The sequence below is a fragment of the Pyxicephalus adspersus genome, chromosome 1, assembly GCF_032062135.1.
Source record: "Pyxicephalus adspersus chromosome 1, UCB_Pads_2.0, whole genome shotgun sequence".
NCBI classification, from domain to species: domain Eukaryota; kingdom Metazoa; phylum Chordata; class Amphibia; order Anura; family Pyxicephalidae; genus Pyxicephalus; species Pyxicephalus adspersus.
The window spans coordinates 113,475,323-113,502,790 of NC_092858.1; the positions used below are offsets into that span (position 1 = coordinate 113,475,323).

At 37.7% G+C, this 27,468-nt stretch overlaps 1 protein-coding gene across 1 annotated transcript in view; it reads left to right on the top strand.

Moving 5' to 3' along the window:
• ELAPOR1 (endosome-lysosome associated apoptosis and autophagy regulator 1) overlaps positions 1-22,030 on the top strand; it is a 57,935-nt gene extending 35,905 nt beyond the window's left edge. The window contains exons 14-22 of the mRNA XM_072424264.1: positions 3,350-3,604; positions 7,041-7,214; positions 11,708-11,882; positions 12,407-12,503; positions 13,070-13,171; positions 13,896-14,022; positions 14,787-14,965; positions 18,688-18,853; positions 18,956-22,030. Of these exons, the coding sequence (XP_072280365.1) occupies positions 3,350-3,604; positions 7,041-7,214; positions 11,708-11,882; positions 12,407-12,503; positions 13,070-13,171; positions 13,896-14,022; positions 14,787-14,965; positions 18,688-18,853; positions 18,956-19,021 (1,341 nt within the window). The 3' untranslated portion in view covers positions 19,022-22,030. The remainder of the gene's footprint in view (positions 1-3,349; positions 3,605-7,040; positions 7,215-11,707; positions 11,883-12,406; positions 12,504-13,069; positions 13,172-13,895; positions 14,023-14,786; positions 14,966-18,687; positions 18,854-18,955) is intronic.
• The last annotated feature ends 5,438 nt before the right edge of the window (positions 22,031-27,468 follow it).

The window sequence follows — 27,468 nt, forward strand, 5'->3', positions numbered from 1 at the left end:
TGGGGATTTCCCTTTAAACTCCTATTCTCCTTTGCAAATAAGCAGCACTCTGTCTCATCTCTCTTGGAAGTGGAAAGCCTTATCCAGTCACTCAGCCTTACACCCCCAGCCCTATCCACTGCTGCCCCTGAAAAAGGTTGCTCTCCAACTCCTCCTCATGCTGCAAAGCAGCACCCACGGAAGTCCACTTTACTCTTGTCAATGAAACCCAACATACCTCTTTGACACTGGAACTCTCATATAAAGGCTAACGCCTACCCTGGATTGATCACCTTGAATTACTCAGTGTGGATATTCTCACCTTGAATAACTTGGTGTGGATATTCTCCCTTAGAGACCATGGATGTGCCTACCTTCAAGTAGACCCCTTGGCAGCACTGCTTTCTCCAGGGATTTGTTTATTTTGCACTTGTTGTTGTATGGTCTTGCTGCTATGATTTTACAATGGCCTTACATTTAAGGCTTTGGTTTGTATATGTTGCCTTGCATTTCCATGTGTTAAAATGTCACACATTAATTATGTTCTTTGGAAACTTAACACCAGTCCAATTGTTTGCACTTGTTTTGAATAGAAACTGTTTTGTTTGTTGTTCCCCCTTTAATCCTTGCCCGCCTTTACCCATTCCCCTATCATATCTTCCTCCTCCGGAGGGGGTAATGGAGTCTGTCTGGAGCCCTTGGTATGTTGGTAAGTCTACTACAGTGTACAGTGTTTAACCCACTGTGATGGGTGTGACCCTACTGTTCCTGAATGTTCACTTAATTCTCCCAGCAGAAACGTAACAAGGACTTCAGATATTTCAGATCTTTACAGGCTGATATTATCTGCTTCCACGAAACTCATTTCTCCCAAGCTTCTCCTCCTAGATATTTTATTTCTCCTAGATATTTTATTTCTCCTAGATATTCCTCTTACCCTGTTGTATATATGGCAAATTCCTCTGCTGAAACCAAAGGTGTTCTTATTGGATTTAAGCGTTCAGTTCCTTTTAAGTTTAGGTATATGATCTTGGACCCTGAAGGTAAATATGTACTGGTGACTGGCTTTATTAATTATGCATATTATGTGCCCAAATCCAACCAAATTGAGTTTAACAGGCTGCTGCAAGAAGTTGACAAGCATGGTGAGAGAACCATAGTGTTGTGTGGTGACTCTAACTTGACCTTTATATGCACCCTAGAAAAGAGTAGTCTTCATCTGTCCCAACTCCCTCCCCCAAGGGATTCCGGCTTATCAGCGTGGTGTGCACTGTTGATGCCATATTCCCTGATAGATTGCTCGTGGGAACTCCATCCCTCAAAGTTTAATTATACACATTTCCCCCAAATGTGCTCTAGAATTGACCATATATTCTCTACCGCAGTTATTATTCCGATTAACATTTAGGATTACCTCATGTAAAATATTACCAAATTCCCCTGGTTTGACCATGATGCGGTCTACACCTGTTTTTCTTCCTTAGTTCAAACCTACTAGTTTGCACTGGCCCTTAAATGCGTCCCTTTTAAGTGACCCTGAAATTACTTTGCAATTGATGCCTCCTCATTTATCTGAGTTGATGTGTTGTGGAATCAGCATAAGGCTATTAAGTGACCCTGAAATTACTTTGCAATTAAGTGACCCTGAAATTAATTTGCAATTGATGCCACCTCAGATATCTCAGCTGATGTGGTGTTGTGGAATCAGCATAAGGCTGTACAACGTGGACACCTGATCCAGCTGGCCTCGCAGCGCAAACGGGCCTGTCCTTCTCTCATCAACCAATTAGAAACGGATTTTTTAGCGTTATCTAACCAGTTTATGGCATCCCCTACTCCAGATCTTAGGAGGAAACTGGAAGACAAGAGGGTCCAATTGGACCTGTGTTTAAACCATCAAGCAGAAAAGCAGCTTAGATAGTTTAAACATTAATTATATCTGAAAGGCAGCAACCCCGACACGCTCCTAGCAAATAGACTAAGAAATACTCATCATTCAACCAATTTGCTCACACCCACACTAGCAATCCAATGCCAACATTCAATGAATTTCATAAACACCTTTTCCATTTAGTTGGCGATCAAGGTAAGAGAGTTGATAATTTTCAGACAACCTAGGCCCGTACCTCAGTTCTTTATTCATGTGCTTTTCAGAGAGGTGTTAGGGCAAGATACTCTAAGTGCTGCATGTATGATACCCAATCCTCATACTAATTCCATGATTTGGTTGAACCACCGACCAATTTTTCTTTCAAATTTAGATGCCAAGAATATGGGGTAACATTCTAGCTACCAGATTGAACATAGGTATAAACAACCTCATTGGTAAAGACCAGGTAGGCTTTATTCTGAGGTGCCAGGCTTCCGACAGTGTCCGGAGACTGGTACATCTAATCCGCTTTGCAAAGCAAGCAAATGCCCTTCTTCCTATTAGCACTCAACATAAAAAAGCCTTTTGACACCGTATTGTGGCCTGATGAACAAAAGGCCTCATATCTGCCCACACCCTCCTTATACCCATCTTCCACATTCTGTTTTTCCCGCCTGGCCAAACCAATCATGTAGCTTTTATGTAGGATCTACGACATGACGTCTCATCAGGGTCCGAGATCATTTGCATTCTTGAGAAACGCCCATTATTTTTTGAAAAACTTTGTGGCCCAGAGAACCAAAGACACTTCTAACCCATTAAGCCTAATCTACAGCTTGCCTAAGTAAAATCACCAACTCTGTATCAGATACCAGTTTTTGAGATTGTCACTCCGGTGGCGACATACTGGATGTCAGTCTATCAGTTGGTATACACGATGTTGGGTAAATCTATACAAAAAGATTTTTTTTTTTTTTATGTGAAACCAGAGCCTTGCACCCATATCCAGTTTCACTTATTCGGATACATTTTTACTGCAGCGGAGCTAGCTCTGGCCGGTAAATGGAGTTCAGGTATGCCAGAAGAAGATGTCCTGGTATCTCGTTAACAAAAAATTGTCAGCCAGGCTGAATGATTCTATTGAAAAATTTGATACTTTTTAAACAAAGGATACTCTCTATCATCTTTGGTTTTGGATCTTGACTTGATCAGCCTGATATGGTTATGTTTTTAGGCATTCTCCCACACCCCTATTGTCTCACCCTACCCCCTTTTTTCTTTCCTGTACTCTTTTTGCTTACTTATTTTAAATATTTCAATTATATCTTTTGTAATAATGGAACAACCTGTTAAATTTTTTTTGTTATATATTATTCCCTTCATTTCCTGAAAAATCAAAAAAAGTATTGAAAAAAAATCCAGCATCTTATCTAAAATGATTTTTATATATGAAATCTTTTCTAACAAATAACTAATAACTTTTTATGTTTATCTAATCAGGGTCGGAAATACACTTCGGATATTGCAAAAATATATTCCATAAATGTTACAAATACTAAGGATGGGGTTGCATCTTGGTGTCAGCCATGTGCCCAGGACAAAGATGACCAATGCATTTCATGTCCCCCAGGGCATTATATTGACAAGAGGACTAGCAACTGCATCCCCTGCCCAGACAACACTTACCTGCAATCACACTTGCCTGTTGGAGAGGAAACTTGTACACAATGTGGACCTGGAACAAAAAGCAATGATGTAAGAGAAACACATACTAAACAAACAACATTATTAAAAAATTCTAGTCCATGGTAAATAAAGACTGTAAATAATGCTGTCTACAGATCTGTTTTACACGAGGTCTCAGTATACATAAATAATATGTTGGCTTGAATAATCTTTATTTTATTTGTTTACAGATTTGTAGCTTCAACGCTTTGCCGGTCACTACCTAGATAAAATATGCAGATAAAGAGTTCTGATTTTTGTTCTGAATTAGTGCTTAAAGTTAGTATTTTCTGTAGGATTTTTATTCTTTAAAGATTTTTATTACATTTTAAGAAAATCCATGTATACAAAAATTGCAAAAAAAGAAAAATAACTTGAACAATGTGAAATGGAAAAAAAGAAAATAAAAGAAAGACCCAATATAACGTAACATAAAAGTTCACCCCATTTATAAACCAACTGTGAACTACATAGTACCCATAGCTTACAGTCAATAGCTCAAGCCAAATATGGAACCGTGTAAAATAACAATATATAGAGCACAGAGCATTCCGGGATTGGGAGAACCATAGGAGAATTGTAAAACGGCACAACTAGTAAATCCATGGGTTACAAGTTTTCAAGTTCAACTTACTTTTGACTTGATTTAGGTTGCTGTTTTCCAAAATTTAGCTATGGTAATATGAGCTGCTAGCAAAATGTATTGATAGATGCTAGAAGATTTTTAGGTAAGGTAAACTAAGTTTGCTAAATAGAGCACCCTTCAAGGACTTGGGTATATTTACTTGGGTTGTTGATAAAATAAGGTGACAATTTCTGGTCGACAGTTTGCTTACACATGGACAGAACCACCAGTTGGGGGCTATCCCATCTCTTTGCCCACAGCCCCTAGATTACATTTGTGTTGAATTTTGAGGGCTCAGCTTGGCTGATCAATTGGATACCATATACCAGCATGGTATCATTTTGTAGTTGGATTCGACCAGAAAAGTATTCGGTAAAATTTTTGAGATCATAGGCCACCTGTTGCAGGTTCTCTAATTCCCAGGTCAAGTGCAGGTCCGCCTCCCAATGAGACATATAGGGCAACTTCCCCGAAGGTGAAGATAGGGCCTACTATAGTCTGGAGAATAAACTTTCAGTGATTTTGATTGATTTGCAGGAGCTTATAAAGGATGTTGGCCAGAACAGGGTGACTCGAGCTTAAATCTTGCAAGAGGTAATTTGGTGAGAAAAAAGACCCCTCTAAAGAAAGCTGTTCTTTAGTTGTCAGGAGATGGAAATCTACTATACCACATCCACTAAGAACGTCACCAATTCTCAAGCAGCCTTTGTTCACTATTAAAAGAGATAAGAACGCAATCCAGGAGGGAATTCAGGATTGCCCCATATTGGTGTAATCGGGGGGGGGCATTAAAGAGAAACTAAACTGAAAAGTGTTTAAAACAAAAAAAAAAAATACACTTACATTCAATCCTGCAGGGCAGTCCGATCCATCCAGAGGTGTCTTCCATCAGGTCCTGCGTCATCCTGGCATCCACCATCTTCGTCTTTTCTTCCTGGTTCTTCTTCCTACGTCACCCAACGCAGGCGTGAGATTGGGTTGGAAAAAAAAAACTTGAAAAAAAAAATGTTTCTTACTTCATGAAAAGTCTCCGTCTGCACATGCCCAAGATGCTTGGGCATGCGCAGAAGGAGCATGCAAGAACCTCCCGGGATCTGTGACATAGATATCCCGGGAGGCTTTGCACTCCCATTCATTTTTGATCGCCCAGGCGGTTGAGAATTAGGGGACAGTGCTGTACACATTAATTACCGTATTTTTCGGACCATTAGACGCTCCGGACTATAAGACGCACCAGGTTTTCCGCACGGGAAAACAAGAAAAAAAAAATTCATTTGATTTCCCCTGAGATCCAGCGTGTGGCACTTGTGCCCGCCCATGAAGGCGGCAAGTAAAAAAATATGCATTCGGACCATAAGACGCACCCTGATTTTCCCCCCACTTTAGGGGGAAAAAAAGTGCGTCTTATGGTCCGAAAAATACGGTACTTCCACTCCTGTGCCTATACCAAGTGGAAAGTGAGTACAAAAATGTAGGGCAAAGTATTGCAGGCCTCAGAAGAGATCTACATTATACCAGCTATAGACAGGAGAGTAACTCAATATTGGTCAATTCTGGTTTGCTTGTTGGCAGGGTGTTTTGTGCTAGTTGTGCTATTCAGGCTGCCTGGTGTGCAGCAACATGTTCGGATCTCCCAATGTCCCTGCAATCTTTGATGTGAAAAGCATATTTTTTCCCCTGTGGCCTTTATTCCCCCAGATAAATTGTAGGAGTCCACTATGTAAAGTTTTAAGATCAGTAGGTGGAAGCAGAATTTGGAAGGTGTGGAAAAGGTGGAGTAAATGTGGAAGATTTTTAATTTTTATTTTATTCTATTGAGGGAAACTTTCTAAACTCCTAAACCTTATGGGTGCGGAAGAAGCCCATGTTTTTAACAATCTGGTAAAAGAGAAGGTAGTTTTTCTCTGTGAACCATTGACAAAAGAGGAGTTAGGTGAATGTCTAAATGGAGCAATTATATTCTTATGTCTTGACCTGTTGATCCTGCCAGAAATGGCTGTGTTGGGAACATTTGCTTCAAGGGTGACAATGTTACCTGAATGTAGGTCGGTGCAGGTGCTTTGTTGTCACCCTAGGACATGTGCAATCTGATGTGCTGACACATTTAGCTTATTTAACATGAATGCCAGACACTCTTTTGCACAGTCACAATATTCAATACCTCCCCAAATTTATCTGATGTGAGCTGGCAAAGTCAATCTACTGGCAAAGTCAATCTACACAGTCTACTGTGTTTCCCACTGTGCAGCACAAACCCCATAATTAAAAGCCACAAACAGTAGGGAAAAAAGGGACTAAAATTATCAGTTTCAAGCAGATCTGCTTTTTAATATCTTCAATCCACTGTATGCTTTATATTTGGGTGCAATATACTTAAAATAAGTTGTGTAAGCCTGTACCATGCTGTGTTACACTTTTAAATAGTCCTGCTATGTTGTTTTTCATTCAGAAATGGAGCTTGTGTCAACACCATGCTATCTTAAGAAGGAGTTAGGAGAGAATGTAAACAAATGCTTTTATCCAGAAAACATTCTAGAAAGAAAATTAAAGAGTCAACATATAGCAAGAAAGCTGAAATTTTATAATATCGCAGAACATGTGTACCTGGCTTTGAAATATATTGTATCTTGCCTCATGTTTCCACTAGACTTGAAAATATGTTTAGGTAAAATATTATTTTAGTACTAACCATTTTTTTTCCTTTTTTTTTCATTGTGAAATATTGAGACACAAGTAATATCCCTTTAAACTAATGTGGATTAGACCTATCTTTATCTAATATATACTAGATTTATCAGTGTTTTTTTTTTTTATTATAACATTTTCTAAATTACTTTTTAGGCACACTCCCTATGTTTTAATGATTGCAAAATGACCGTTTCAACAGGAGGAGAAACATTAATGTATGACTTTTCATTACTTTCAAATGTAACCACATTTCTTGGATCTCCCAAATTTACCAGCAAAGGATTCAAATACTATCATCAGTTTAGTATAAGCCTCTGTGGGAACCAGGTTTGTGTGATTCTTTTTTTTTTTTTTTTTTTTTTTTTTTTTTGCCTAGGGAAATCTCTAGACTTGTAATATTTAGCTTTAAACAATAAAAAAAATCAATTGAGCACTATATTTCTATTAAGGATGGCTTGTTACCATAACTTTTTTTTTTTTGTTACCATAACCTTTCAGGAAAATGTTCTTTCCTCAACCTTTTTTTTCCCCATTTCTCCAGGTGCAAATGCAAGTTGAAGCTTATTTTCTGTTTTCTACATTTCCTCAGCCATCTTAAAAATCTTCATCTTCTTTATTGTCAGGTTTCTGTATTAAAAAAGGTTTACTTAATTTGTTGGCTAAACTGAAACATAAAGATAAAAATCAACTATGGGTAAGGAGTAATAGTTTTTTTCAATCTGTTTACAATCAAGCAATTATAAGCTATAAAATATGGCATAACGAAAGCCAAAGTTTGGGTTGAGGTTATAACTCATTTTAGCAGCTTTTTTAAAAACGATGACCCACTTGTTCTTTCAAGTTTCTTTATGTAGATATACATGCAAAATTTTGACAATGCAAAAAATCTCTACACACTATAATTAAAGAGGGAGGGTTTTAATTGCAACATTTAGTTGATTTAAATGCTTTGTTTGCAATGTTGGATGTTTTTAGGCAGTATTTCTTTAATTCGGAATTCTTATTAATTTCCAAACCTGATATTCTAGTTATACAAGAACTTCTATGGGGAAAAGGAACAAACAAAGAACATTGACTATCTCTTTTGTTCTGCCCATGGCAACTTACATATGAGCCTGCAATGTAAAATAACATATTTAAATTTAATTATATATGTATATGTAAGGCAAAGGCCCTGATTTAATAAAGCTCTCCAAGGCTGGAGAGAATACACTTTCATCAAAGTCATTATCTGTCTTCATGCTTAACTAATGTAAAGGTTCCAGTGTTCACTTGAGTCGTTAGTAAATATAAGCATTTCAACATTTTTAGCATGACAAATACACCTAAATAGCGTAGGACACTTTGACAAAAGATATTAAAAATAAATGTTGGTGCTTACACATTTGTTTTAGGTAGCACTTATGGATACTGATTCCGTTAGTATATTTAAAGCTTTAATCTACACAAATATATGCAACAAAGTAATGCTCTAATTAGTGTCATACCAGTGCATTGGTTGAAAAAAAAACAAAAAAACACATGGGCTGTAGATGATAAACCTGCATACGTAACACATATAAACTATGACAACAGGAGTCTGGTGGTCCCTGAGAATAGAAAAAGGCATATTTTGGGAATGTGGTGGAAGTAAAAGCGCTTAGAAATGTTCTTCTGGGGACACAAAAGTAGTGCAAAGACAGCACCTACTTAGCATGCCTGTGGGGTGGAGAAAATGTGCAATTTGCAGTTGAGGAGATAATATAAAGTGAGGTTTTGAATGTGAGAGCGAAAAGCTGCTTAGTTCAGTCTTAGTTGGAATTTGGGTATTTGTTTCAGAGTTCTTTGGGGATTTTGAGTTCTCTTTAGACCATAAACTGATCCCCATATTTAAAATTGTACCTACCCCAGAATGGTAGTAAGGAAGAAGCTGGAAACTGTAGGCCAATGTATTTAACATTTGTAGTAGTATAGTTAACTAAATCATTCCTAAAAACAAGGCTCAATAATCAATTTAAAACAAACAGCTTAATGGTGGATCATGTCAGACTTATTTAATGTTTTGGCTATATTGGACATAAGTTTTGGACCAGGGCAGTGCGGTTGGCATAGTTTTTCCTTGAATTTTTTTTTTACCAAAGCATTTTATACAGTTTCATATTGATCTCATTAAAATGTTTGTACAAATTGAACCACGTGGCTCTGTACTAGGCCCAGCACTATGTTGTTATTTTTTTATGTGACCTAACTTAAATGATATTGGTCAATGTTTTGTCTTTGTTGATGGCACAAATATATACATTCCGGTGGTTATTGCAGGAGGTGTAACATGCAGCATTTAGAATAGGTTTCACAGTTTTGGAAACCTCACATTAATATCAAATAGCTACTGAAATCGCTACTGTTAGATAGAACAAATCCAGAGACAGGCAACAAAAATTGTAATAAGTCTGTTAGAAAAAAATGTATCAAAAGAGACTACAGTAACTTAAGTTTAGGCCTTCCAAAAATAAAGGAAATGAAGATGAGTGAAGAATTTTTAAATACATTTAGGTGTAAATAAGGCACTATACTTAAGAAGTATATTTTTAGGAGAGAGCAATCAGTGTATTAAAAAGACAATAGAGATATGGGTCAGTCAATAGTAGGTGAATTTAAACATGTTTGGATCACACACAGACCTATATCCTGACAAAAAGGTTAAAAATATGGCATATTAAATTGATCACATGGTCTTTTTCTGTTGTCAATCTTACAGCTCTTTGGAAGATGCAGGAACCAGAAACCATGTTTTATGTGCCATTCTGTAATGGAATGAAACCCACCAATATGTGTTGTAGACTATAGTAGAAACTATTTTCCTAGTGGTTTTTAAGACTCTGTGAACACACATTTCAGTGCAGTTACATCATGGTGTGAGTGGGCCTTAAATTATTTTTTTAAATGCAAGCATGTTTCGGCCTTTTACAGTGCCTGTACAGTGGAGCTCTGAGAGGAGGGAAAAGCAGCACAAGTAGAGCATGATCAGACAGCAGAATGACAATTGTGCTTACCAGTGTGCAGCTTCTGATTTTGCTGTCTAGTCAAAGGTAAAGGATACATAGAACTGATCATGAAAGTGAAACTGCAACAAACTTGCCACTTTCACCTGCACAACATCTCCAAATTTTGCACCTACCTGTCTCCAGAGACCACCAAACTCCTTGTTCATTATAATTTTTGTATAGACTACTGTAACAGCCTCCTTCCTGGTATTCCAATAATCCGACTCTCTCCTCTACAATCTATCATAAATTTTGCAGCCAGACTTATCCCTTCCCACCACTCCTCTTCCACTGCTGCTCTTTGCAATTCTCAACACTGGCTTCAGTTTCACCTTGGAATCTAATTCAAGCTCCTGTGCTTTGCCTTTAAATCCCTCCACAGCTTCTGTCCCACTTACCTTTCTGACCAGGTAAAATAAACCTATAGCCGCTGTCTTCAGTCCTCCAATGACCTACAAATGACTCTCATAACCTCGTCACACACTTATCTAAAGCTGCCCCGACTCTCTGGAATGGTCTTCCTCATCCTATTGCTCCTACACATCTTTTCAAACTTGCCTATTTGTCTTCTTCTGTTTCCTAAACCCTTACTACTCCACAACCAATCCATATGCCCCACCCCCTCCTATTGTGTGCTACTTCCCCTTCCTCTTGAATTTTAGGCTCTTTAGAGCATGGTCGTCTTCTCCTGTTTCATCATTTTATATCTGTCCATCATTTGCATTCCATTTTTAATTTACAGTGCTGCATGATATATTACATAGTAGGTTAGGTTGAAAAAAGACATAAGTCCATCAAGTTCAACCACTAGGGAAATAAACATATCCCAGATATAAAACCCTATAAGACATAGTTGGTACAGCGGAAGGCAAAAAAAACCCCGGGTACAATTTTTTTCAACAGGGGAAAAAAATTCCTTCCTGATTCCATGAGGCAATTGGATGTTCCCTGGATCAACAGTCTGTTATCTTTACTTTAAAGCATTAATACCCAGTTATATTCTGTGCTTCTAGAAAACAAAGCAATCTATAGTAGTTGCTGAAACTACTTCCTGAGGGAGCTGATTCCACATTTTCACAGACCTTACAGTAACGAATCCCTTTCTTATCCGGAGCTTAATCTTCTTTTCCTCCAGACGCAGAGAGTGCCCTCTTGTTCTTTGTAATGATCTCAAAGTGAATAATTAGGAAGAGAGTTCTCTATATGGACCATTTAAATATTTATACAGGGTGATTATATCCCCCCCTTAAACGTCTCTTCTCAAGGGAGAATAGATTCAGTTCAGCTAATCTCTCCTCATAGCTGAGCTCCTCTATTACTTTTATTAGTTTAGTTGCCTTTCTCTGCACTCTGCAATTCCACAATGGTGCCCAAAACTGGACTGCATATTCCAGATGTGGTCTGACCAATGCTTTGTACATTGGTACTATATAAATACTGTTTAATATTAATAATACCAAATTCAGGTCCCCTCCCCTACCAGATAGAACAGCCTTATAACCCTATTTTATCTGCCTACTTACTAGTCATGGTCATGGGTCTCATAGCAGTTACTATGTCTGCTGCACCACCATAAATATTTCTAAATAGTTGTACAAAGAGTTAAATAAACCAAACAATGCCACTGCCAGGTGGATGTAACAGATATTACTGGACTGTTTTGCTCCTTGGACATGCTACAAATTTTGTTGAAATGAGGTTTGTCCTGTTATGTGTATGCACATTTAACTCATAACAGGACGATCATATATTAACTTTGTTTGATTTATGTAATATTTGTTTTTGGTTTTTTTTCAGGGTAAAAAAATGGCTACATGTGTGCAAAATGTATCTGATACTTGGGGATCGGATACAGAGCAGTTGCATTCTGTTGCTTCCTATGTGTGCCAGTCTATGATTATGCCATCAGATACCCCTGGCCACAAGAAAATTATGTCCTCACAACCAATAAACCTTGCTGGTCAGCTGATAGGTGAGCTTGGAGCCTAAGGTTAAATGCCCATTCACACAAACTTGGTCCACTGTAATGCATTAAATGCACCTATAATAACGTGCTTTACATTAGGTTGTAAATGTATTTGAATAGTCTGCCCAGCATGCCACAAGGAACTAAAATATGTGCTTGCAGTATTTTAACAGTGCCACAAAGCAAATTTATTTAAATACCATTCAAATAAAAGGAATGAAGCTGCAGCACACTATTGCATGCAATGGGCCTGATTTATTAAAGAATAGAAAAGGTGGACTATATGGGTGAACCTGGATGATACAGAAAACCTGGGAAGGATTTCTTAAAATCCTTTGTTCTTAGTTGGCAAATGCTTTAAATCCTGGACCAGATCCATTCCTGATTTGCCAGATCATCCAGGTTCACCCACGATAGCCTTATCTTCTCTAGTCTTGGAGCGTGTGCAATGTACTGGTATACTATCAAAACACTTTTATTTTATTTATTTATATCTTCAACATTTCATGTTTCTTTATATCTGTTGTTAGGTGTTACAACAGAAACATCTCTAGATAAAATCTCCTCTCCTGTGGATCTTTTTCCTGGAGAAAATGTAGCCAGGAAAGATATCATTTTTTATTACAGGTAAGCAATCCACAATTAAATAGTCACATATAATATTCTGTAGAGTGCAGAAGTAAATTTGATAAAATGTAGATATCTTTGGGTGAAAATCATTGTAGATGTAAAGTGGAACCTTCTTTTGTTTTTATTAAAGTGGTAAAAGGATTAAAACCTCCTCTTCCATTCCAATGACAGGAATTGCTATAAGCGGAGCTTCTAGTTTCCTCTTTGTGTGGGGGAATCTTTGTTTGGATAATCCTGGCAGCTTGTAAAATAGTCAATGGTTTTCTTGTGGATTCTTATTCTTATTTATTCATTATTTCATAGTAACAATTCTGCTATATGCTGGCCTAATTTTTTTTATTTGCATATAATATTGTGTCATTTGTTACAGCTGTGGTCATGCAATGTAATGTATAGTTTTTGTGTGCAAATTGTAGCTTGAAAGGAGGATTCTAGAAAAAACTATAGTGTATGGGGGTTCTACTTTCATGATAAAGCAATAGGTATTCCACAGACTCTGGTGAATATTTATTCCCTTCCTTCCCACACACAATGCCCTAATTATTCTCTTCATAATCTTACAGGTCAAAAGATGTTACACAGTCCTGTATTTCTGGAAGGTCTACTACTATCCGCCTCCGCTGTAATCCTCATATTACTGGTACACATAATATATCTGTGCCAAGGTAGGAAATGATTTATATGTTTCTTTACAGTTTAAGTAAAAATGGAGCTAAAATTGAACAAAGCAAATTCTTAAAGGAATAATTCCGATTAGAGAAAATTAACAGTATCACCTTTTAGAAAGGAACTTTTCCATTAAAAAAGTAAAGTGCAGCTGAGTTTGCCTGTGGCTATGCATCTATTCATACAGACGTAGGACCTCTCATGGCTTTTAGTATCTTGCTAACAAAATGAGGTCTTATAATTGCTCACTACCTACTTCCTGTTCCTACAAGCTCTGTTCATGTACAGTACACATAATTTGTACTGGAATATCAGATGTTAGGAACTAACACAGAAATAGAAATACACTTTTTCTATACACTTCCAAACTGAGGTGGGCGGTGACAATCCCATGGGACTAATTCTTTTGTAGCCCTTCTTTCCTAATCAAATACTGGTGGCAACCTCAATGTACTTTATTCTGAAGTATAATTTAGGGCTTAGTTATGTTGATTGTGGAAACATGCACATTACCACAATTGGCAGTAATGCAGTAATGCATTGCAATGCACTTCAACACTGAGTAGTGCATTGTGTTAAAAAAAACAAAAAAAAGGGTCATATACTTTTTTGGCATGTTAGGGTTTGTTAAAACATGTGCTCTGTTGCACCACATGCATTAAATGGCCCTTAATGTACAGACATGCCTAATGGATCTGACATAATCTTAATTTATTCTTACAGCAAGTGCCCGGAGGGAACTTGTGATGGCTGTGTGTTTCATTTTCTGTGGGAAACAAAACAGGCTTGTCCTCTTTGCACTGTCAAAGATTACCACATCATCACAAGTGTGTGCCAGCATGGAATCCAGGTATATGTCATCATACACTTTTTCCTTGTATACATTTTTAACATGCTTATATAAGTCCTCTTTGAATATGCAATGAGCATCCCCTAGTTTGTGAAAGTTAAATTACAGTTTGCAAGTAAGTTTTGTTTTAATTCCTGTGTAAGTATTTAGTAAAAGACAATTTGCTGCAAGCAATTCTTGAATCCAAAAAAAAACTACAGTACTTGCTGTTCATGAGTTGAGAATGGCTACTGATCTACTGAGAACTGTAAATAGCACCCCTGGGTCAGTTGTGTGAAGGAAACTGTACTTCAATGATTGTAATCATTTTTAAATGCCCCCCTGCCTTTATTTGTACTGGAATGACAGATAAAAGTATGCTTAAGTGTTTATACAGTTTAACAGTCCTTGTGTTTTGAGATTTTCATAGAAATAGAAGCTTAGCATGCATTTGAACAATCACAAATTTAATATATTTATTTTCAACATATTTATTTACTTCATAATATCAATAATTTACACAATCCATTGTGGGTATTAAATTTATTGTAGACATAATCTTGAACTTTATTATAGTGAATAATGGTCCTTGTACATTATATCTTGTACCAACAAGATTTAAATGTAAGTCTACACAGGTGAACATAAGATTGTTAGATCTGTGGAGCAAAATTGATCTAAAACAACTAACTATGGTAACGAAAGGGTAGGAAAAATATGCTACAACTGCATGCTGTTTAAATTGACCATTTACAGCTTATACATTACGACGCTTTGTTTTTCAGAGGACAACTGCATTGTGGCATATGCCACAATTGTGTGTTGGTGGTGTGGAGCTTCCAGAACCATCTATCAGTATTTGTAAGACAGAAGATTTCTGGCTGAAAGTGGGCGTGACTGGTGGCATTTGCTCTGCACTAATACTCACAGCACTTACTGGTTACTTTTGGAAGAAGAATCGGAAGTACGAGTTTGCAGTAATCATATCTACTATTTTTCCTAATATGTTCCTTTTCATGTTGGACATCTGCTTTTTAGGGGCCATTAATACTGTAACACAATCATAAATGATACTTCAATAAACCCCCAACATATGTGAACTGCAACCCACTACAGTGTACCACAAGGCTATGTGTATTTTTTTTTTCTCCCCTGAGTGAGTAGCATTCACTGGGAGTAGGTATATTAACCCTTTGACAAAATGTGCTTAAAATCTGTTTTGGGCAATCAATGATTGTAAATAAGCTTACTCTTTTAAATAGTATCAAGTAATAGGTCACGTTGAGGTTGCAAAGCACATCAAAACCCTCTGTTTAACAAGGTTTTATCATTGTGATGAAAGTAATGGTATACCTCTCTTTTTTCAGTAAGACTCTGCCAGCCTTTTCTTTTTTTTTAATATTCTTTTCCCCCACACTCATATATGTGAGTACATACACAAACCTCTTAGTAAGACACAGGTGATTTCTAATAAATAAATATATAAATAATAATACATAAATAAATATATATTGTTATACAGCACTATAAGCTACAGGCAGCTGTACATTATGTGACAAATTTATAGTCCAGATTTGTTAAACATTACAAATCTAAGACTGCTGCACAATGTGATATATTTTGTATGTGTTCTTGTAACACTATCCTCTATGATCAACCTTAAAGCAGCCTAGCATTACCCCAATCCATCCTGTAGCTGTCATTTTGGCTTATTGTTCCTCAAACTGTGCTCTAGTCTAACAGCTCTTCTGTGAATTAAAGCCCAACATGAATTTACTAAAATATTTTTTAAAAATCGCCCAGATAACCATTATTGGAAAAGTAGCTCTGGGTGCAATATGTACAATATATTTGTTGCACAGTTAATAATTTTCACCACTGGATGTCACCAGTCTTCTTAGTTGAATAATGATGAAAGTGATAGCGCAGGGCAGCCACATAAAGTAATTAATCTCTGGCTTTGTAACAAAAAAAAAAAATAATGTTTGCTTCTAAAGAATTGGATGGCTGAAGTTAGCTGAGCTTCTCCTTTTATTAAGCTAAGTGAGCTAGGTGAAATTTTCTTTGTAGAGCAATAATTTACTAAGTGAACAGCCTAAGTGAACAGCCTACACTAAGTGAACAGCCTACACTTTGTACCTTACAGCCTACACAGTTCCTTCTTACTGTTACAATATACACAGATTACTTAGTCCCCTCCAGTCAGACTTGCACTTTAAACCTGAGAGGTTAACCCACTCCCAGGCACATTGCTTATTGCTGCTATGAGCCTTGGAGAGCCAGACCACATTGCAGGTTAACACATTTAAAGAAAACCAATTGCAGTGAACTACAACACGATCCACCACAGCCACAACTGTGTATGTGTGTATATATATATATATATATATATATATATATATATATATATATATATATATATATATATATATATATATATTATATGTATTGCCCAATGTTGTATGCATCAGTACCACTTTAGTGGCTCCCAGTACCTGACACTTTGTCAACTGCTAGGTCACTCGCACCACAGCACTGATTCTTAACAGTATGAATATTGTTTTTTTTTTGTTTTTTTAGCGTTATAAGACTTCTATAGATTATAGTTTGGTAAACTGTTAAGAAAGCCCTAATGTCCATTAAAGCTTTCCATGCTGATTCCAGTCAATGGTAGGAGTATGGTAAATAATGCATCAATGCAAGGCCATCGCCAATGTTGGCAACAATTAAACCTGCCTCAAGATCAAGAGATCCTGTGCCACTCCTAGTAGCTGGCACTTTGCCAGCTGCTTGAACACTCACACAGCAGTGCTAGTTCTTAAAGAATAGGGATGAGCAAGTTTTTAAAACTCGATCTCGCAGCAAATTTGGCTGTTCTCGCTTACCAAATTTTAAGTGAGAACTTCTGATGTAAATTCGTCGATCAAGGTTGAAATTACCGTATTTTTCGGCATATAAGACGCACCCAATTTTAAAGGAGGAAAATCTAGAAAAAAAAGATTCTGAACCAAATACTGTAGTAAAATATTTTATATCAACTGTATAAATTTAACAATTCATCCCCTTCTGATCACTCTGTGCCAATGTATCCCCTTCTGATCACTCTGTGCCAATGTATCCCCTTCTGATCACTCTGTGCCAATGTATCCCCTTCTGATCACTCTGTGCCAATTCATCCCCTTCTGATCACCCTGTTCCAATTTTTCCCCTTCTGATCACTCTGTGCCAATTCATCCCCTTCTGATCACCTCGTGCCAATTCATCCCCTTCTGATCACCCTGTGCCACTTACTGTGCGTACTTATAGGTACCGTACGTTCTCAGCCGGGGGAACTCCGTTAGGGCAGGGATCAGCGTGCTTCCGGGATCGCACGGGCACGTGTGCCGGCTTCTCCTCGCTCGGAGGAGGAGGATCGCGGGGGCACGTGTGCCGGCTTATCCTCGCTCGGAGGAGGAGGAGACACGCGCTGCAGCCAGGGGGAGAGGAGAGAAGAAGCACGCAGCATCGCGGGATCGCGGTATCGGGTGAGTATGATATTTTAATTATTTTTAAAAACTGTGTTCGCTGTATAAGACGCACCCACTTTTCCCCCCCAGTTTTAGGGAAGGAAAAGCCTTATACGCCGAAATATAAGGTAATTTTTTTTTTAATTTTTACGGTAATTCTCATTCATTGAGAATATCCCCGGGACTAGAGATTAATTAACCTCTAGTGCCGGGTATCACACATCTTCTCCATTAATGCGGCCTGAGGCGGCCACATTCATTGAGAATATCCCCGGGACTAGAGGTTAATTCACCTTTAGGGCCGGGGATCACACATCTTATCTATGGAGGCGGCTGCATTCATTGACCTTCATTCTTAATTAACCACTAGTGCCCTGGGGATCGCAAACAGGAGGATTCCCTGCGAATCCTCCTGTTAAAATTTCCTGGATCTTCTGATTATGCTTTATGCATTATGCTTTAAGCAGTGTATGTACCTAGCTAAATTTGGTATCAACCTCTTGCAGTCTGTTATACAGTCTGTAAAGCAGAGTTTAGAGTGGGTGAAGAAAAGCACCACAAGAAGCCAGTCAGGTGTACTGCAATGCAAGAAGCTTAAGGGAAAGCGAACAGAGTGCCCCATCAGTGTACTGAATTTACTTTCAATGTCCAGTTACAGCAGTGTTTCTCAACTGGGGTTCTGTGGAAACCTAGGGTTTCTCCAGAGGCTCATTGAGCAATAACCAATTTGAGCCTCTCAGGTCAATTTCATCTTTTTGGCTCCGTAAGGTTAGCATTCTTGTCGATGGCCAGCAATGTAGGAGGCATTCTTTCCACGGACTACCACACTAATACTGTGAGCTGTGGATATACTAATTATAGTAGGGGTTCCCTGAAGACCTGAAAGTTATTTCAAGGGGTTCCTCCATGTTAAAAAGGATGGTAAAAGCTGAATAACGGGGTAGGGAACTTACAGGTAGACCTGTATGTGATGGTGAAACATTGGCAAAGCTCACACCCGCTCGCCAGAGGACCGTGCTTTGGATGTGGCAGAACTTAGGAACAGAAATACTGGAGTTCAGCTTTAATGAATATACAAGTTATTATTATTTTTCGTAATTATTTTAATAACCGCTTGTGCAATTATAAATAAATAATGTAAATTAATTTTATGGTTTTTTTTTTTTTTTTTTTTAACTAGCTTGGAATACAAGTATTCACGGCTGATGAACAATGCCCCTTCTAAGGATGGAGAGCTACCAGCAGCTGACAGCTGTGCCATCATGGAGGGGGAGGATGCCGAGGATGAACTCATATTTAATAATCGTCATTCTATATTACGCAAGTTTATGTCACTGTCTAGAAAGGTGTGTGTTTTATATATTCTTCTATTACTTCTAATTTATTTATTTTTTATTTTTACTTTTTTACACATGCTTTAAGGACTTCTTATTTTCTTTCTATTCCAGAGAACATCGGATGGATTTGACTCTGTACCTTTAAAGTCATCAGATGGTTCTCATACAGACATGTGATTTTGAAAGTTTTGTCTGTTATTATATAACCACATAAGCAATCCAAACTTTTTATCCATCTTTGTGTTGTATGTTTATTTTCTGCCAAATTGTCTATTTTTTAGTTTACATGAAGAAGCAACTGAAAATTTTACAGCAACAAAAATGGCATGTGTTTAAATCACAAATGCTTTCTGCTGTAAGCCTAGTGCCACTTAATGTTTGATTTTTAGTTTTTATTTAATGCTGCCTTATACTTTATTTTTATAGAACACCTGTCATTGGGAAATATGTAGTTTGCCATTGTGTACCTGGTAAGTTGATCCATTGGCTTTAATTTTAAGTCACTGATCCAGAGCAAGAGTAGCAGTAGGGAATTCGATTTCAGTTTTGGCTTCCACTGGGATTGTGGCTCAAAATGAGCCAAGCAACTTGATTGTTCTGGTAGGCCCAGCATTAGAGCAGTTGTACGTTGTTTGTATTTTTCAAATTGTATGTTTACAAAAAAAAGTTAGTAAAAAGTGTTAAACTTTGCCAAAATGCCAAAAACAAAAACAAAAAAAAAACTTAAGTATCTCGACTAAAACTGTACCTTACTTTTTGTGCATTGCACTTCATTTAAATAATACTAAAAAAAATTTCAAATGTTGTGTTTTTTTTTTTTTTTAGAAATCAGTTTGTATATACAAAGGTTCTTCGAATTACCTTTTATATATAATTTACCGATAACAGCTTCATGGTAACAGCTCGTGCAGTCTAAAATGTTCATTAAAGGAATGGCAAGCATAGCATATAAGTTCCACATTTGTTTTTACAGTATATAGACACCCTAACCTCTGCTACACATCCACTCTTGTTTATTAGAAAAAAACCTGAATAAGTGTTAGTTTTGTTTGCATTAAAACTCCTCTCTCCATTTAAGACAATAAAAAATGCAAACTCAACTCAAGACAGGACAATGTAGCTTATAGGGAGGTCTAAAAGGGGTCAAGAAAAGGTAAAGCTTAATGCAGTTTAAGCGGAATCCACCTGACAAGCTGCATTTGCTCATTGACACGAGAACAAAGATCTAGATACATGACCTACCAATAATTCTTGTTATTAAAATTTTCAAAAAGTGCCAAATGACAAAGTACTATCAAGTGTTTGTCTACTTTTTGTTTCCCTCTGTTACTTTACTTTTTTCCTCAAGACTGAAAGTTTCAAGGTCTGCAGTCAAAATCTAACATAAATAAAAGGCACACAATTAACAAATAGGCATGCGCAAACAACAAGTGATCAGTGTAGAGGTGTAGAGGAACTTCAGCCCACACTCCCTTGCTGGACTGCACAAACTATCTGTTTCAAGCCATGCCACAACTCCCTTTAAGGTTTAGGTCTAATGTTAACTAGGCATTTCTAAAACTTTTTTCTTCTTTTCAGTTATCTTGATGTAGACTTTTGTTTTTTGGAATCTTTGTCTTCCTTTGTTACCCAGAGTGGATGGGTGGCATATTCTTTAAAAATTTTCTTAAAACACATAATTCAATGTGAGCCACTCATTCCCAAAGCAGTTATCACCCCAAAAATGATCATCATGTTTATGATGATCTAGTGATGTATTTTGCTTTATACCTAACATATAGTGACTGAAAGGTATCTACCTTTGCTCTCAAGCCCTTTTGGGATATTCATGAGTTTCTGGGGAAATTCTCTTTCATCTGAGTAGCTGTGGTTTCCACCTTCTCTCCAATGAGAATGATACTTGCCCAATGTTTTTCTAGATAGAAATTTGTTAGCAGTGATTTAAAAAGCCTCTTGTTTTTTTATGCTGTGGTTCTACTGCACATACAACTCATTTACAGGGCTTTAGATTTCAGAATAATGGAATACTCCAGACATAATCAACAAGAGTAATGAAACAATTATGCAGAACATGAACATTTGTATGTAGTTTATTTACATTCTTTAAAATAAACATTCTTTTTCTCATTTTTAAAACTACAAAATAACTATAAAATGAAAACATGTTTTGTTTCGCTTTAAGCTTTCTTTCAATTTTTATGTTGTATACTCGCCAAGCTTTTTTTTTTTTTTTAAACACCTGTATCATTCAGGCCAGGAACATCATGATGTTTACTTCAAACTCCAAAATGAGGAAGAAAATTATTGTCCTATATTGTGACATGATTGTTTTGCCAGAGAGATTAGTCCGAATATTTCTGTAACTTTACTTGGATTTAAAAAAAAAAGATTGCTTAAAAAAATACAAAATCGAAGCAAATACGGTAAGCTTCAACTGCTCACTTGTGGCTTGTGAAACAAGGAAACAAGTGGCTCTGAATAAGTCGAGTTAAAAAACACAGGAGTTGTGTTTTTGATATTGCGTATTTGGGAAAAGCGTTTTAAAGACATTTGACTGTTGTGTGACTGTTTTATCTTCTGTTTTCCCCTAATTCCTTTTCTATTTTTCCATCAGTTTTGTTTAATCCATTTTTTTTTCTCTATCCTTTCTGACCAGTGAATCTGACCAAAACATTCCATGGAGAAAAATTTCCATGTGTTTACAATGGCAACTACTCCTCACCAAAGAATATCTAATTTTGTTAAGTCTCTGAAAACATTTTACCATCTTTTGCTTGCACTGTTGGCATGTCAATATTTATCAATCATTAACATAATACAGACTGTAAACATGTTTACCACTAGAATTCAAAGCTTTTGTTCCTGGAAGAAAATATGTAAGCTACATTTAGATTTGTTATACACACTTTACACATTAGTATACTTACTGTTCTGTTATAATGCCCATATTTATGGGGACGGACCTAATTTGGCAACCTGTGCATAAAGCAATGATTACATGGCTACAGCCATAAAATATTTTAATAAATACAATTCTTTTCATAAAAAAAATCTAATTTTTATGTGAATACTTTCTTTTAAAATATTTATTGCTGTACCACTTTTACCTTTTTATCTTGTTCATCCCAGCACAACAGCATAGACTGGTTTACACCAATAATAGTAAATATCTTTTAAAAAAAAAAAATCAAACGTTTTAGAGCTTTTGACTCTTCCAAGCAGTTTTGTATTGCTAGACACCACACCATATTATTATTGTAGTGTATCAACTAACCCCTGAAGTATCTGTACACTTTGTAATTAAGTGTATAGGACTGGACTTGTCCAAAATGCTTGTCAGTCCACCCCTATTTTTCTTGCCTAGGCTCCAGTGCCCAACATTTTCTGTCTACCAATCCATCCTGGGTTTTGATGAAGACTGAAGATAAGAATGTAATAAGTGTTTTTTAAACTGTGCAACTTTTCAGTAAGTGAATAAGTACATGGGTCCAACACTTGGCTGCGTACCGGTATCATGCTCTAGGTTGTGCTAAACAAGACTGCAGTTATACTCAATGGCTTCAGCCTTCATTGTTTCATTTAGCCAATCATGTAAGCTGACTTTTGTGATTGGCTAAACAAAATGATAGGAGAGCAGACATAGATCCCCCTGTCACAAGCAAAAACTGGAGCCATTGAGGATAGATGCTTCCTCTCCACTCCCGATATGTGGAAAGATTGTCTTGTATGCAATTAGTCTGTAGTGTAAAAAAGGTTGGAGACTGCTGAATTAGAACCCACTTACTAGAGAATTTTTACCAAATATCTGGGGCCCCCTGTTTCGGTTCTTTGTGAAGGTAGCAACTTGTTAGTTTCCAGATTTTCCTTTCTCATGCCATAGCCTCCAGGAAGATCAGTGAGCAGCACCGTAGTAACATTTCTAGCAGTCCAAGGCACAGTGCCATCAGTCACATACTACCCATATACAGTGTGAGATTTATTTAAAGTTTTGATGAAATTCCAAACAAAAAGTACATTACAGAGCACTGCTTAGACACAGTTGGCATTTTTAACGTTCTCTAAAACATAACATCTTAACTTTTTGAGTTTATTTCCTCTCTATATCTATGGGCTATTTATTACAGTGAGCTGGAGAATGCCATCTGTTTCCACAAATGTTTAAAGGGCAAGGAGTTGATGCATTTCAGTCTTTGGTGCTGTACATGGAACATTGTAATGAGTGTATGTAAAAACACAGATTGGCTTATGCATTACAAGATCACCAAATCAAAAAAACTGTATGTGCAAGCAATGTAAGGATTTAATATCGAAAGAAAAGTGGGCTAAGGGGGCACTCCATGTGAGTCAGTTTCCTGACATTGCTGTACACTTTGTTTCTAGTAGCCGTAGACACCAAAAAACAACTGATCCTCAAAGTGGTAAAGTTTTATCATTCCCATACTTTGTGTAATATGCTTACACAAAACATCAAAACCCCTCTAGGCCCCAAGAGACTGCCGCCAAAATAACACTTTTTGCATTTATCTTTCCTGATATCCAATGAGAGCGGGGTTAAAGACATATAAGGGGAACGCATTTGTCTTTAGTTATAGTCCAAAGCTGAGCTCCAACGCCATCTTACATGACCCTCTCCTATACTAAAATTGCTTATTCGGATTGGACTGCACACAGCACTATGTGACCTAGACAGTCAGCTGGGGGCATCCAGCACCAACTAGCCTTTACAGCACCTCACCAGCCTTTCTGTTTCGGCCCACACTTAGCATTCATTGAGTCCTGGAAAAGCTCATTATGGCATATGAACAGAACACTTATTAGGGCATACTGCATGCAACAAAGCCTGCCTAGGAACATTCCTCCATCCACTCTCCCATGCTAATTAGGAACAATGACAACTACTTAGTGTTCGTTTGCCTTCAGAAATGTCTTTTTTGTTTTTTCTTTTTTTTTTTTTCAGAACGTTTGTATTTAGTGGCAGGAGCAACAGACGTCTATACTTTTCTTATAGGTACAACCTGTCTGATGATCTTTATTATAGAAAGAAGTTCACTTTATGATGCTCACACATGGCTACCAAGGCGATGAGACATGGGGAAAGAAGAGAAAAGCAGAAGGATAATTCTGAGTGTACTGCCAGTGAATTAACAAGTTGTTTAGAGCAGCGGTCGCCAACCAAGAAAATTTTGATGGTCTGTGGCTCTGGCTGGTGCGCCCCTGAGCGGGATCAGGGGAAGGACCCCACTGGGAGGGCACATCGGCCAGAGCAACAAACTATGATCCTGTACGGATCATAAGCTCAGGGAAGTGGGCAGGTTCTGGCATCATGACATCACTATGCTGGAAGTTTCTTCCCCTTTAAGTAACACCTGGCTCCCTGTGCATGTGTAGTCCAGAGCCGGTAAATTTAGTGGTCTGTGGGTCTGAAAAGGTTGGCGACCACTGGTTTAGAGCATATGTTTTCCATAGGTCAGTGGCAGACATCTAAATGTATTTTAAAAGTTATGAAAGCATCTTTAGACATAACTGCCATACAATTCTGGAAAATTCCGTGCAAACACTTCTGTGGCTAAACAATCTTGGTTGAAAATCTATACTGTTCACCCTAGGAGGCTCCAGAAGTGTCTACACAGGACATAAATATTTGGATCCAAATGCATACTTAAAGCAGCAGTAAACCCAAAACAATAAAATCACACATACCTTTAATCCCGCTGAGCAGTCTATTCGTCGGGAGGTTTCTTCCATCGGGTCCCGCGTCGTCCTGTATCCGTCTTAAGCCCGGCGCAGGGGGAGCACCAGGCCCCGACATCTCTTCTTCTTCTGTGTTCTTCTTCTAGCTTCACCCAATCTCGCACTGCACAGGCACGAGATTGGGTGATGTAGATTGGGAAAAAACTTGCCGATCCCACTACGCTTGCTTGAGATCAGCATTTTTTTTCCCTATTGATCAAAGGGCTCCTTTCTCTGCGTCTCAAGCATCTCGGGCATGCGCGGAAGGAGCATCCAAGAGTTTTCCGAGATGCATTAAAGGTGTGTCCCGGGAGGCTCTGGGCTCACATCTATTCTTGATCGCCTAGGCCAGAGGTAGGCAAACTCCGGCCCTGGATAGGACCTAGCCAGTATTCCAGTCCGGCCTAACGCCGCGGCAACAAAGCCCTGTGTTTAGTGTGCATCGACACCAACGGCACTTTCAAGCGGTCGAATCTTAAGGGGCATTTCCATGCCAAACACGTGCACATGTACAGAGACTACACTGCACATGAGCAGAAGACTGAGGCTGCTCGCTTGCGGTCACGGTTGGAAAAAACCTTTCCTTGGACACCTTGTTTCTTCTGGCCTAGTGTGCCTTCTTGGCCTCCTAAAATGGCCTAGTAGTCCAAAACATTTGCTGACCCCTGGCTTAGGCGATCGAGAATTAAGGGGGTGGTGCTGCACCCTTTTTTTAAAAATGTTGCATTTAAAAAACACTAACAAACTAACAAAACAAATTTTACTTTAAATAAAAGGGTTGTCTACCCTTTTATGTAAAGTGAAAATTCTGAGTTTAGGTACTCTTTAATTTTCTGATTAGTAAAAACATTTACAGTTTTACAGAATTTAAAATACAATGTAACTTTATTTAATAATTGTTTTAGAACCTCAAGGTACTATCCTACAGATTAATCCTACCTTACTGTAAAAGCAGCATACATCTTTTTATGCACACATTTAAAAAACTCTTTGCTCCAATAAACAGTCATTTTAATAAGAGTGATAGGTAAACATGACAACCATATTCTGCTTACAGCTCCCCCAACTGGCTCCACAGTGATGAACAGCAGCACATCAATATTTCTTCCTCCAGTAAGCACTGTGTACAGAGCTCTGGGTGAGAAAATTCCCTCTGCAGCATGTTAATTCAAGCTGGACACATGCTAAAGGAAGACATAAATACCTGGGCCCCCATTAGGGTGCATTTTTTTTTTCCATCTCTATGGGGTCTCAACACTGTGAGCTCCCAGGAAAGGGCTAGATGATGCTGGATGTCCTCCAGTTGGGAAATGAGGTGGCCTCTTTTAGACTTTTGCAGCTTCTAATTTACCGTAGCTCTCAGGAGAGCTCTCTTTCTTTAATATTTATAGCCATGTTTGAGCCCTGCTGTGCTCTTTTGACATTAAACTAGATGTTAGGGGTGTGAACATTGGAGGGGCCCACCAGAAAGTGGCAGCATACACAGACAATCTGTTTTTTCAATTACCAATCCGGTTTCCTCGCTGCTCTTATGGGTCAATCTTCACTCTATCATTCTTTTTAGGATGCTCCTTTTCAAACTGCTTTAAATTAGAAGCACTTTGTCTACTATTGCTGATATAGTCCATTGGGTGGATATAACAATGTTTAAATTTGTCCATAAAAAATATTTTCAAGTGCCTTGGCATCATTCACCCCTATAACCATTCTTCAACACTTTAAATGCTGTGTGTCTCATTGTTTTCTCCAACTGCCTTGACCATTCCAGTGATGGGATATATGTATTTGCCCAAAAATACATCTTCCCTTTCCAACTTAGGTACAAAGCTCTTGAACATGGCACTTTTATCAAAATTTGTGGACGAGAGGCGCTAGGGGAACCCATTGGTCCCAAGTTAATTTTGAACTAATTCCAAAACCCCATTAGCATTGTATTGTTACTGAAATTGCCAGGGGTGTCAAAGGGGCTTATGGAAATATCTCTAGACAAGTAAAGGGTTGAGAAAGCAAGTTTTTCTGTAAATGAAATTTCAGTGAGGAAACTGCATTTTTAAAGTTTTAGTTAAACATAGCATTGTCACCAAAATTAATGGGGCAGTGTCAGGAAGCCTTTGTGGAAACATTGTGATGCTAATGGGCTAAAACCTGATTCAAATGAATTCCTTTATTTATTTATTTATTTTTTTGTTTTGTTATGTTATGATACCTCATCCTGACCCACCTAACAGTTCTGTTCAGGGGCATTGGAGACATTTGGCATGTAACTCATGTATGGATTTTGCTGCATATATTTCACCTTTTATTTGGAAAAACAACAAATTTATTTTTATTTATTTGTTTCCATTCCTTTACTGTGTTAATGCTCTGATATTTCCTTGGTTAAAATAGTAGAAAAGCAAAGGGATGTTAACAGTTGATATCATTGTAAAAATCAATTGTCCTGCGTCTAAGATGATCAAAATGAACCAGTAGTTCAGAAAACTGGAAACTTGAAAATGTCATTAAATTTCAGCTTTGTTTCTGCTGTTACTTATGAGACATATCTGAATGAAGCGGTGCTTGTTGAGTTAACAAATTCTTTCTCTCTAATCATTTAAAAAAAAGATTTACCCTGGTCATGGGGGGATTTTAAACAAGTTGAAAGTGATCTGCAAGCTATAATGAACTTTTTCATAAGCACTGAATACCTCCCAAGAGTAGCCCTTAAAGTGTATCTAGAGCCAGTCTATTCCATTTTCAAAAAGCCAGGTCAGGGTTAGAATCTCTGCCAGAGTTTTATTGCTGTTTGCTTCCCCACTGGTCAAAGAATATTGTCCTAGTCATTAATATAACATGACAAAACATGAGGGTAAAGGATAGAAAATAAAACATGAAATCGTTACAAGTCCAGTGAC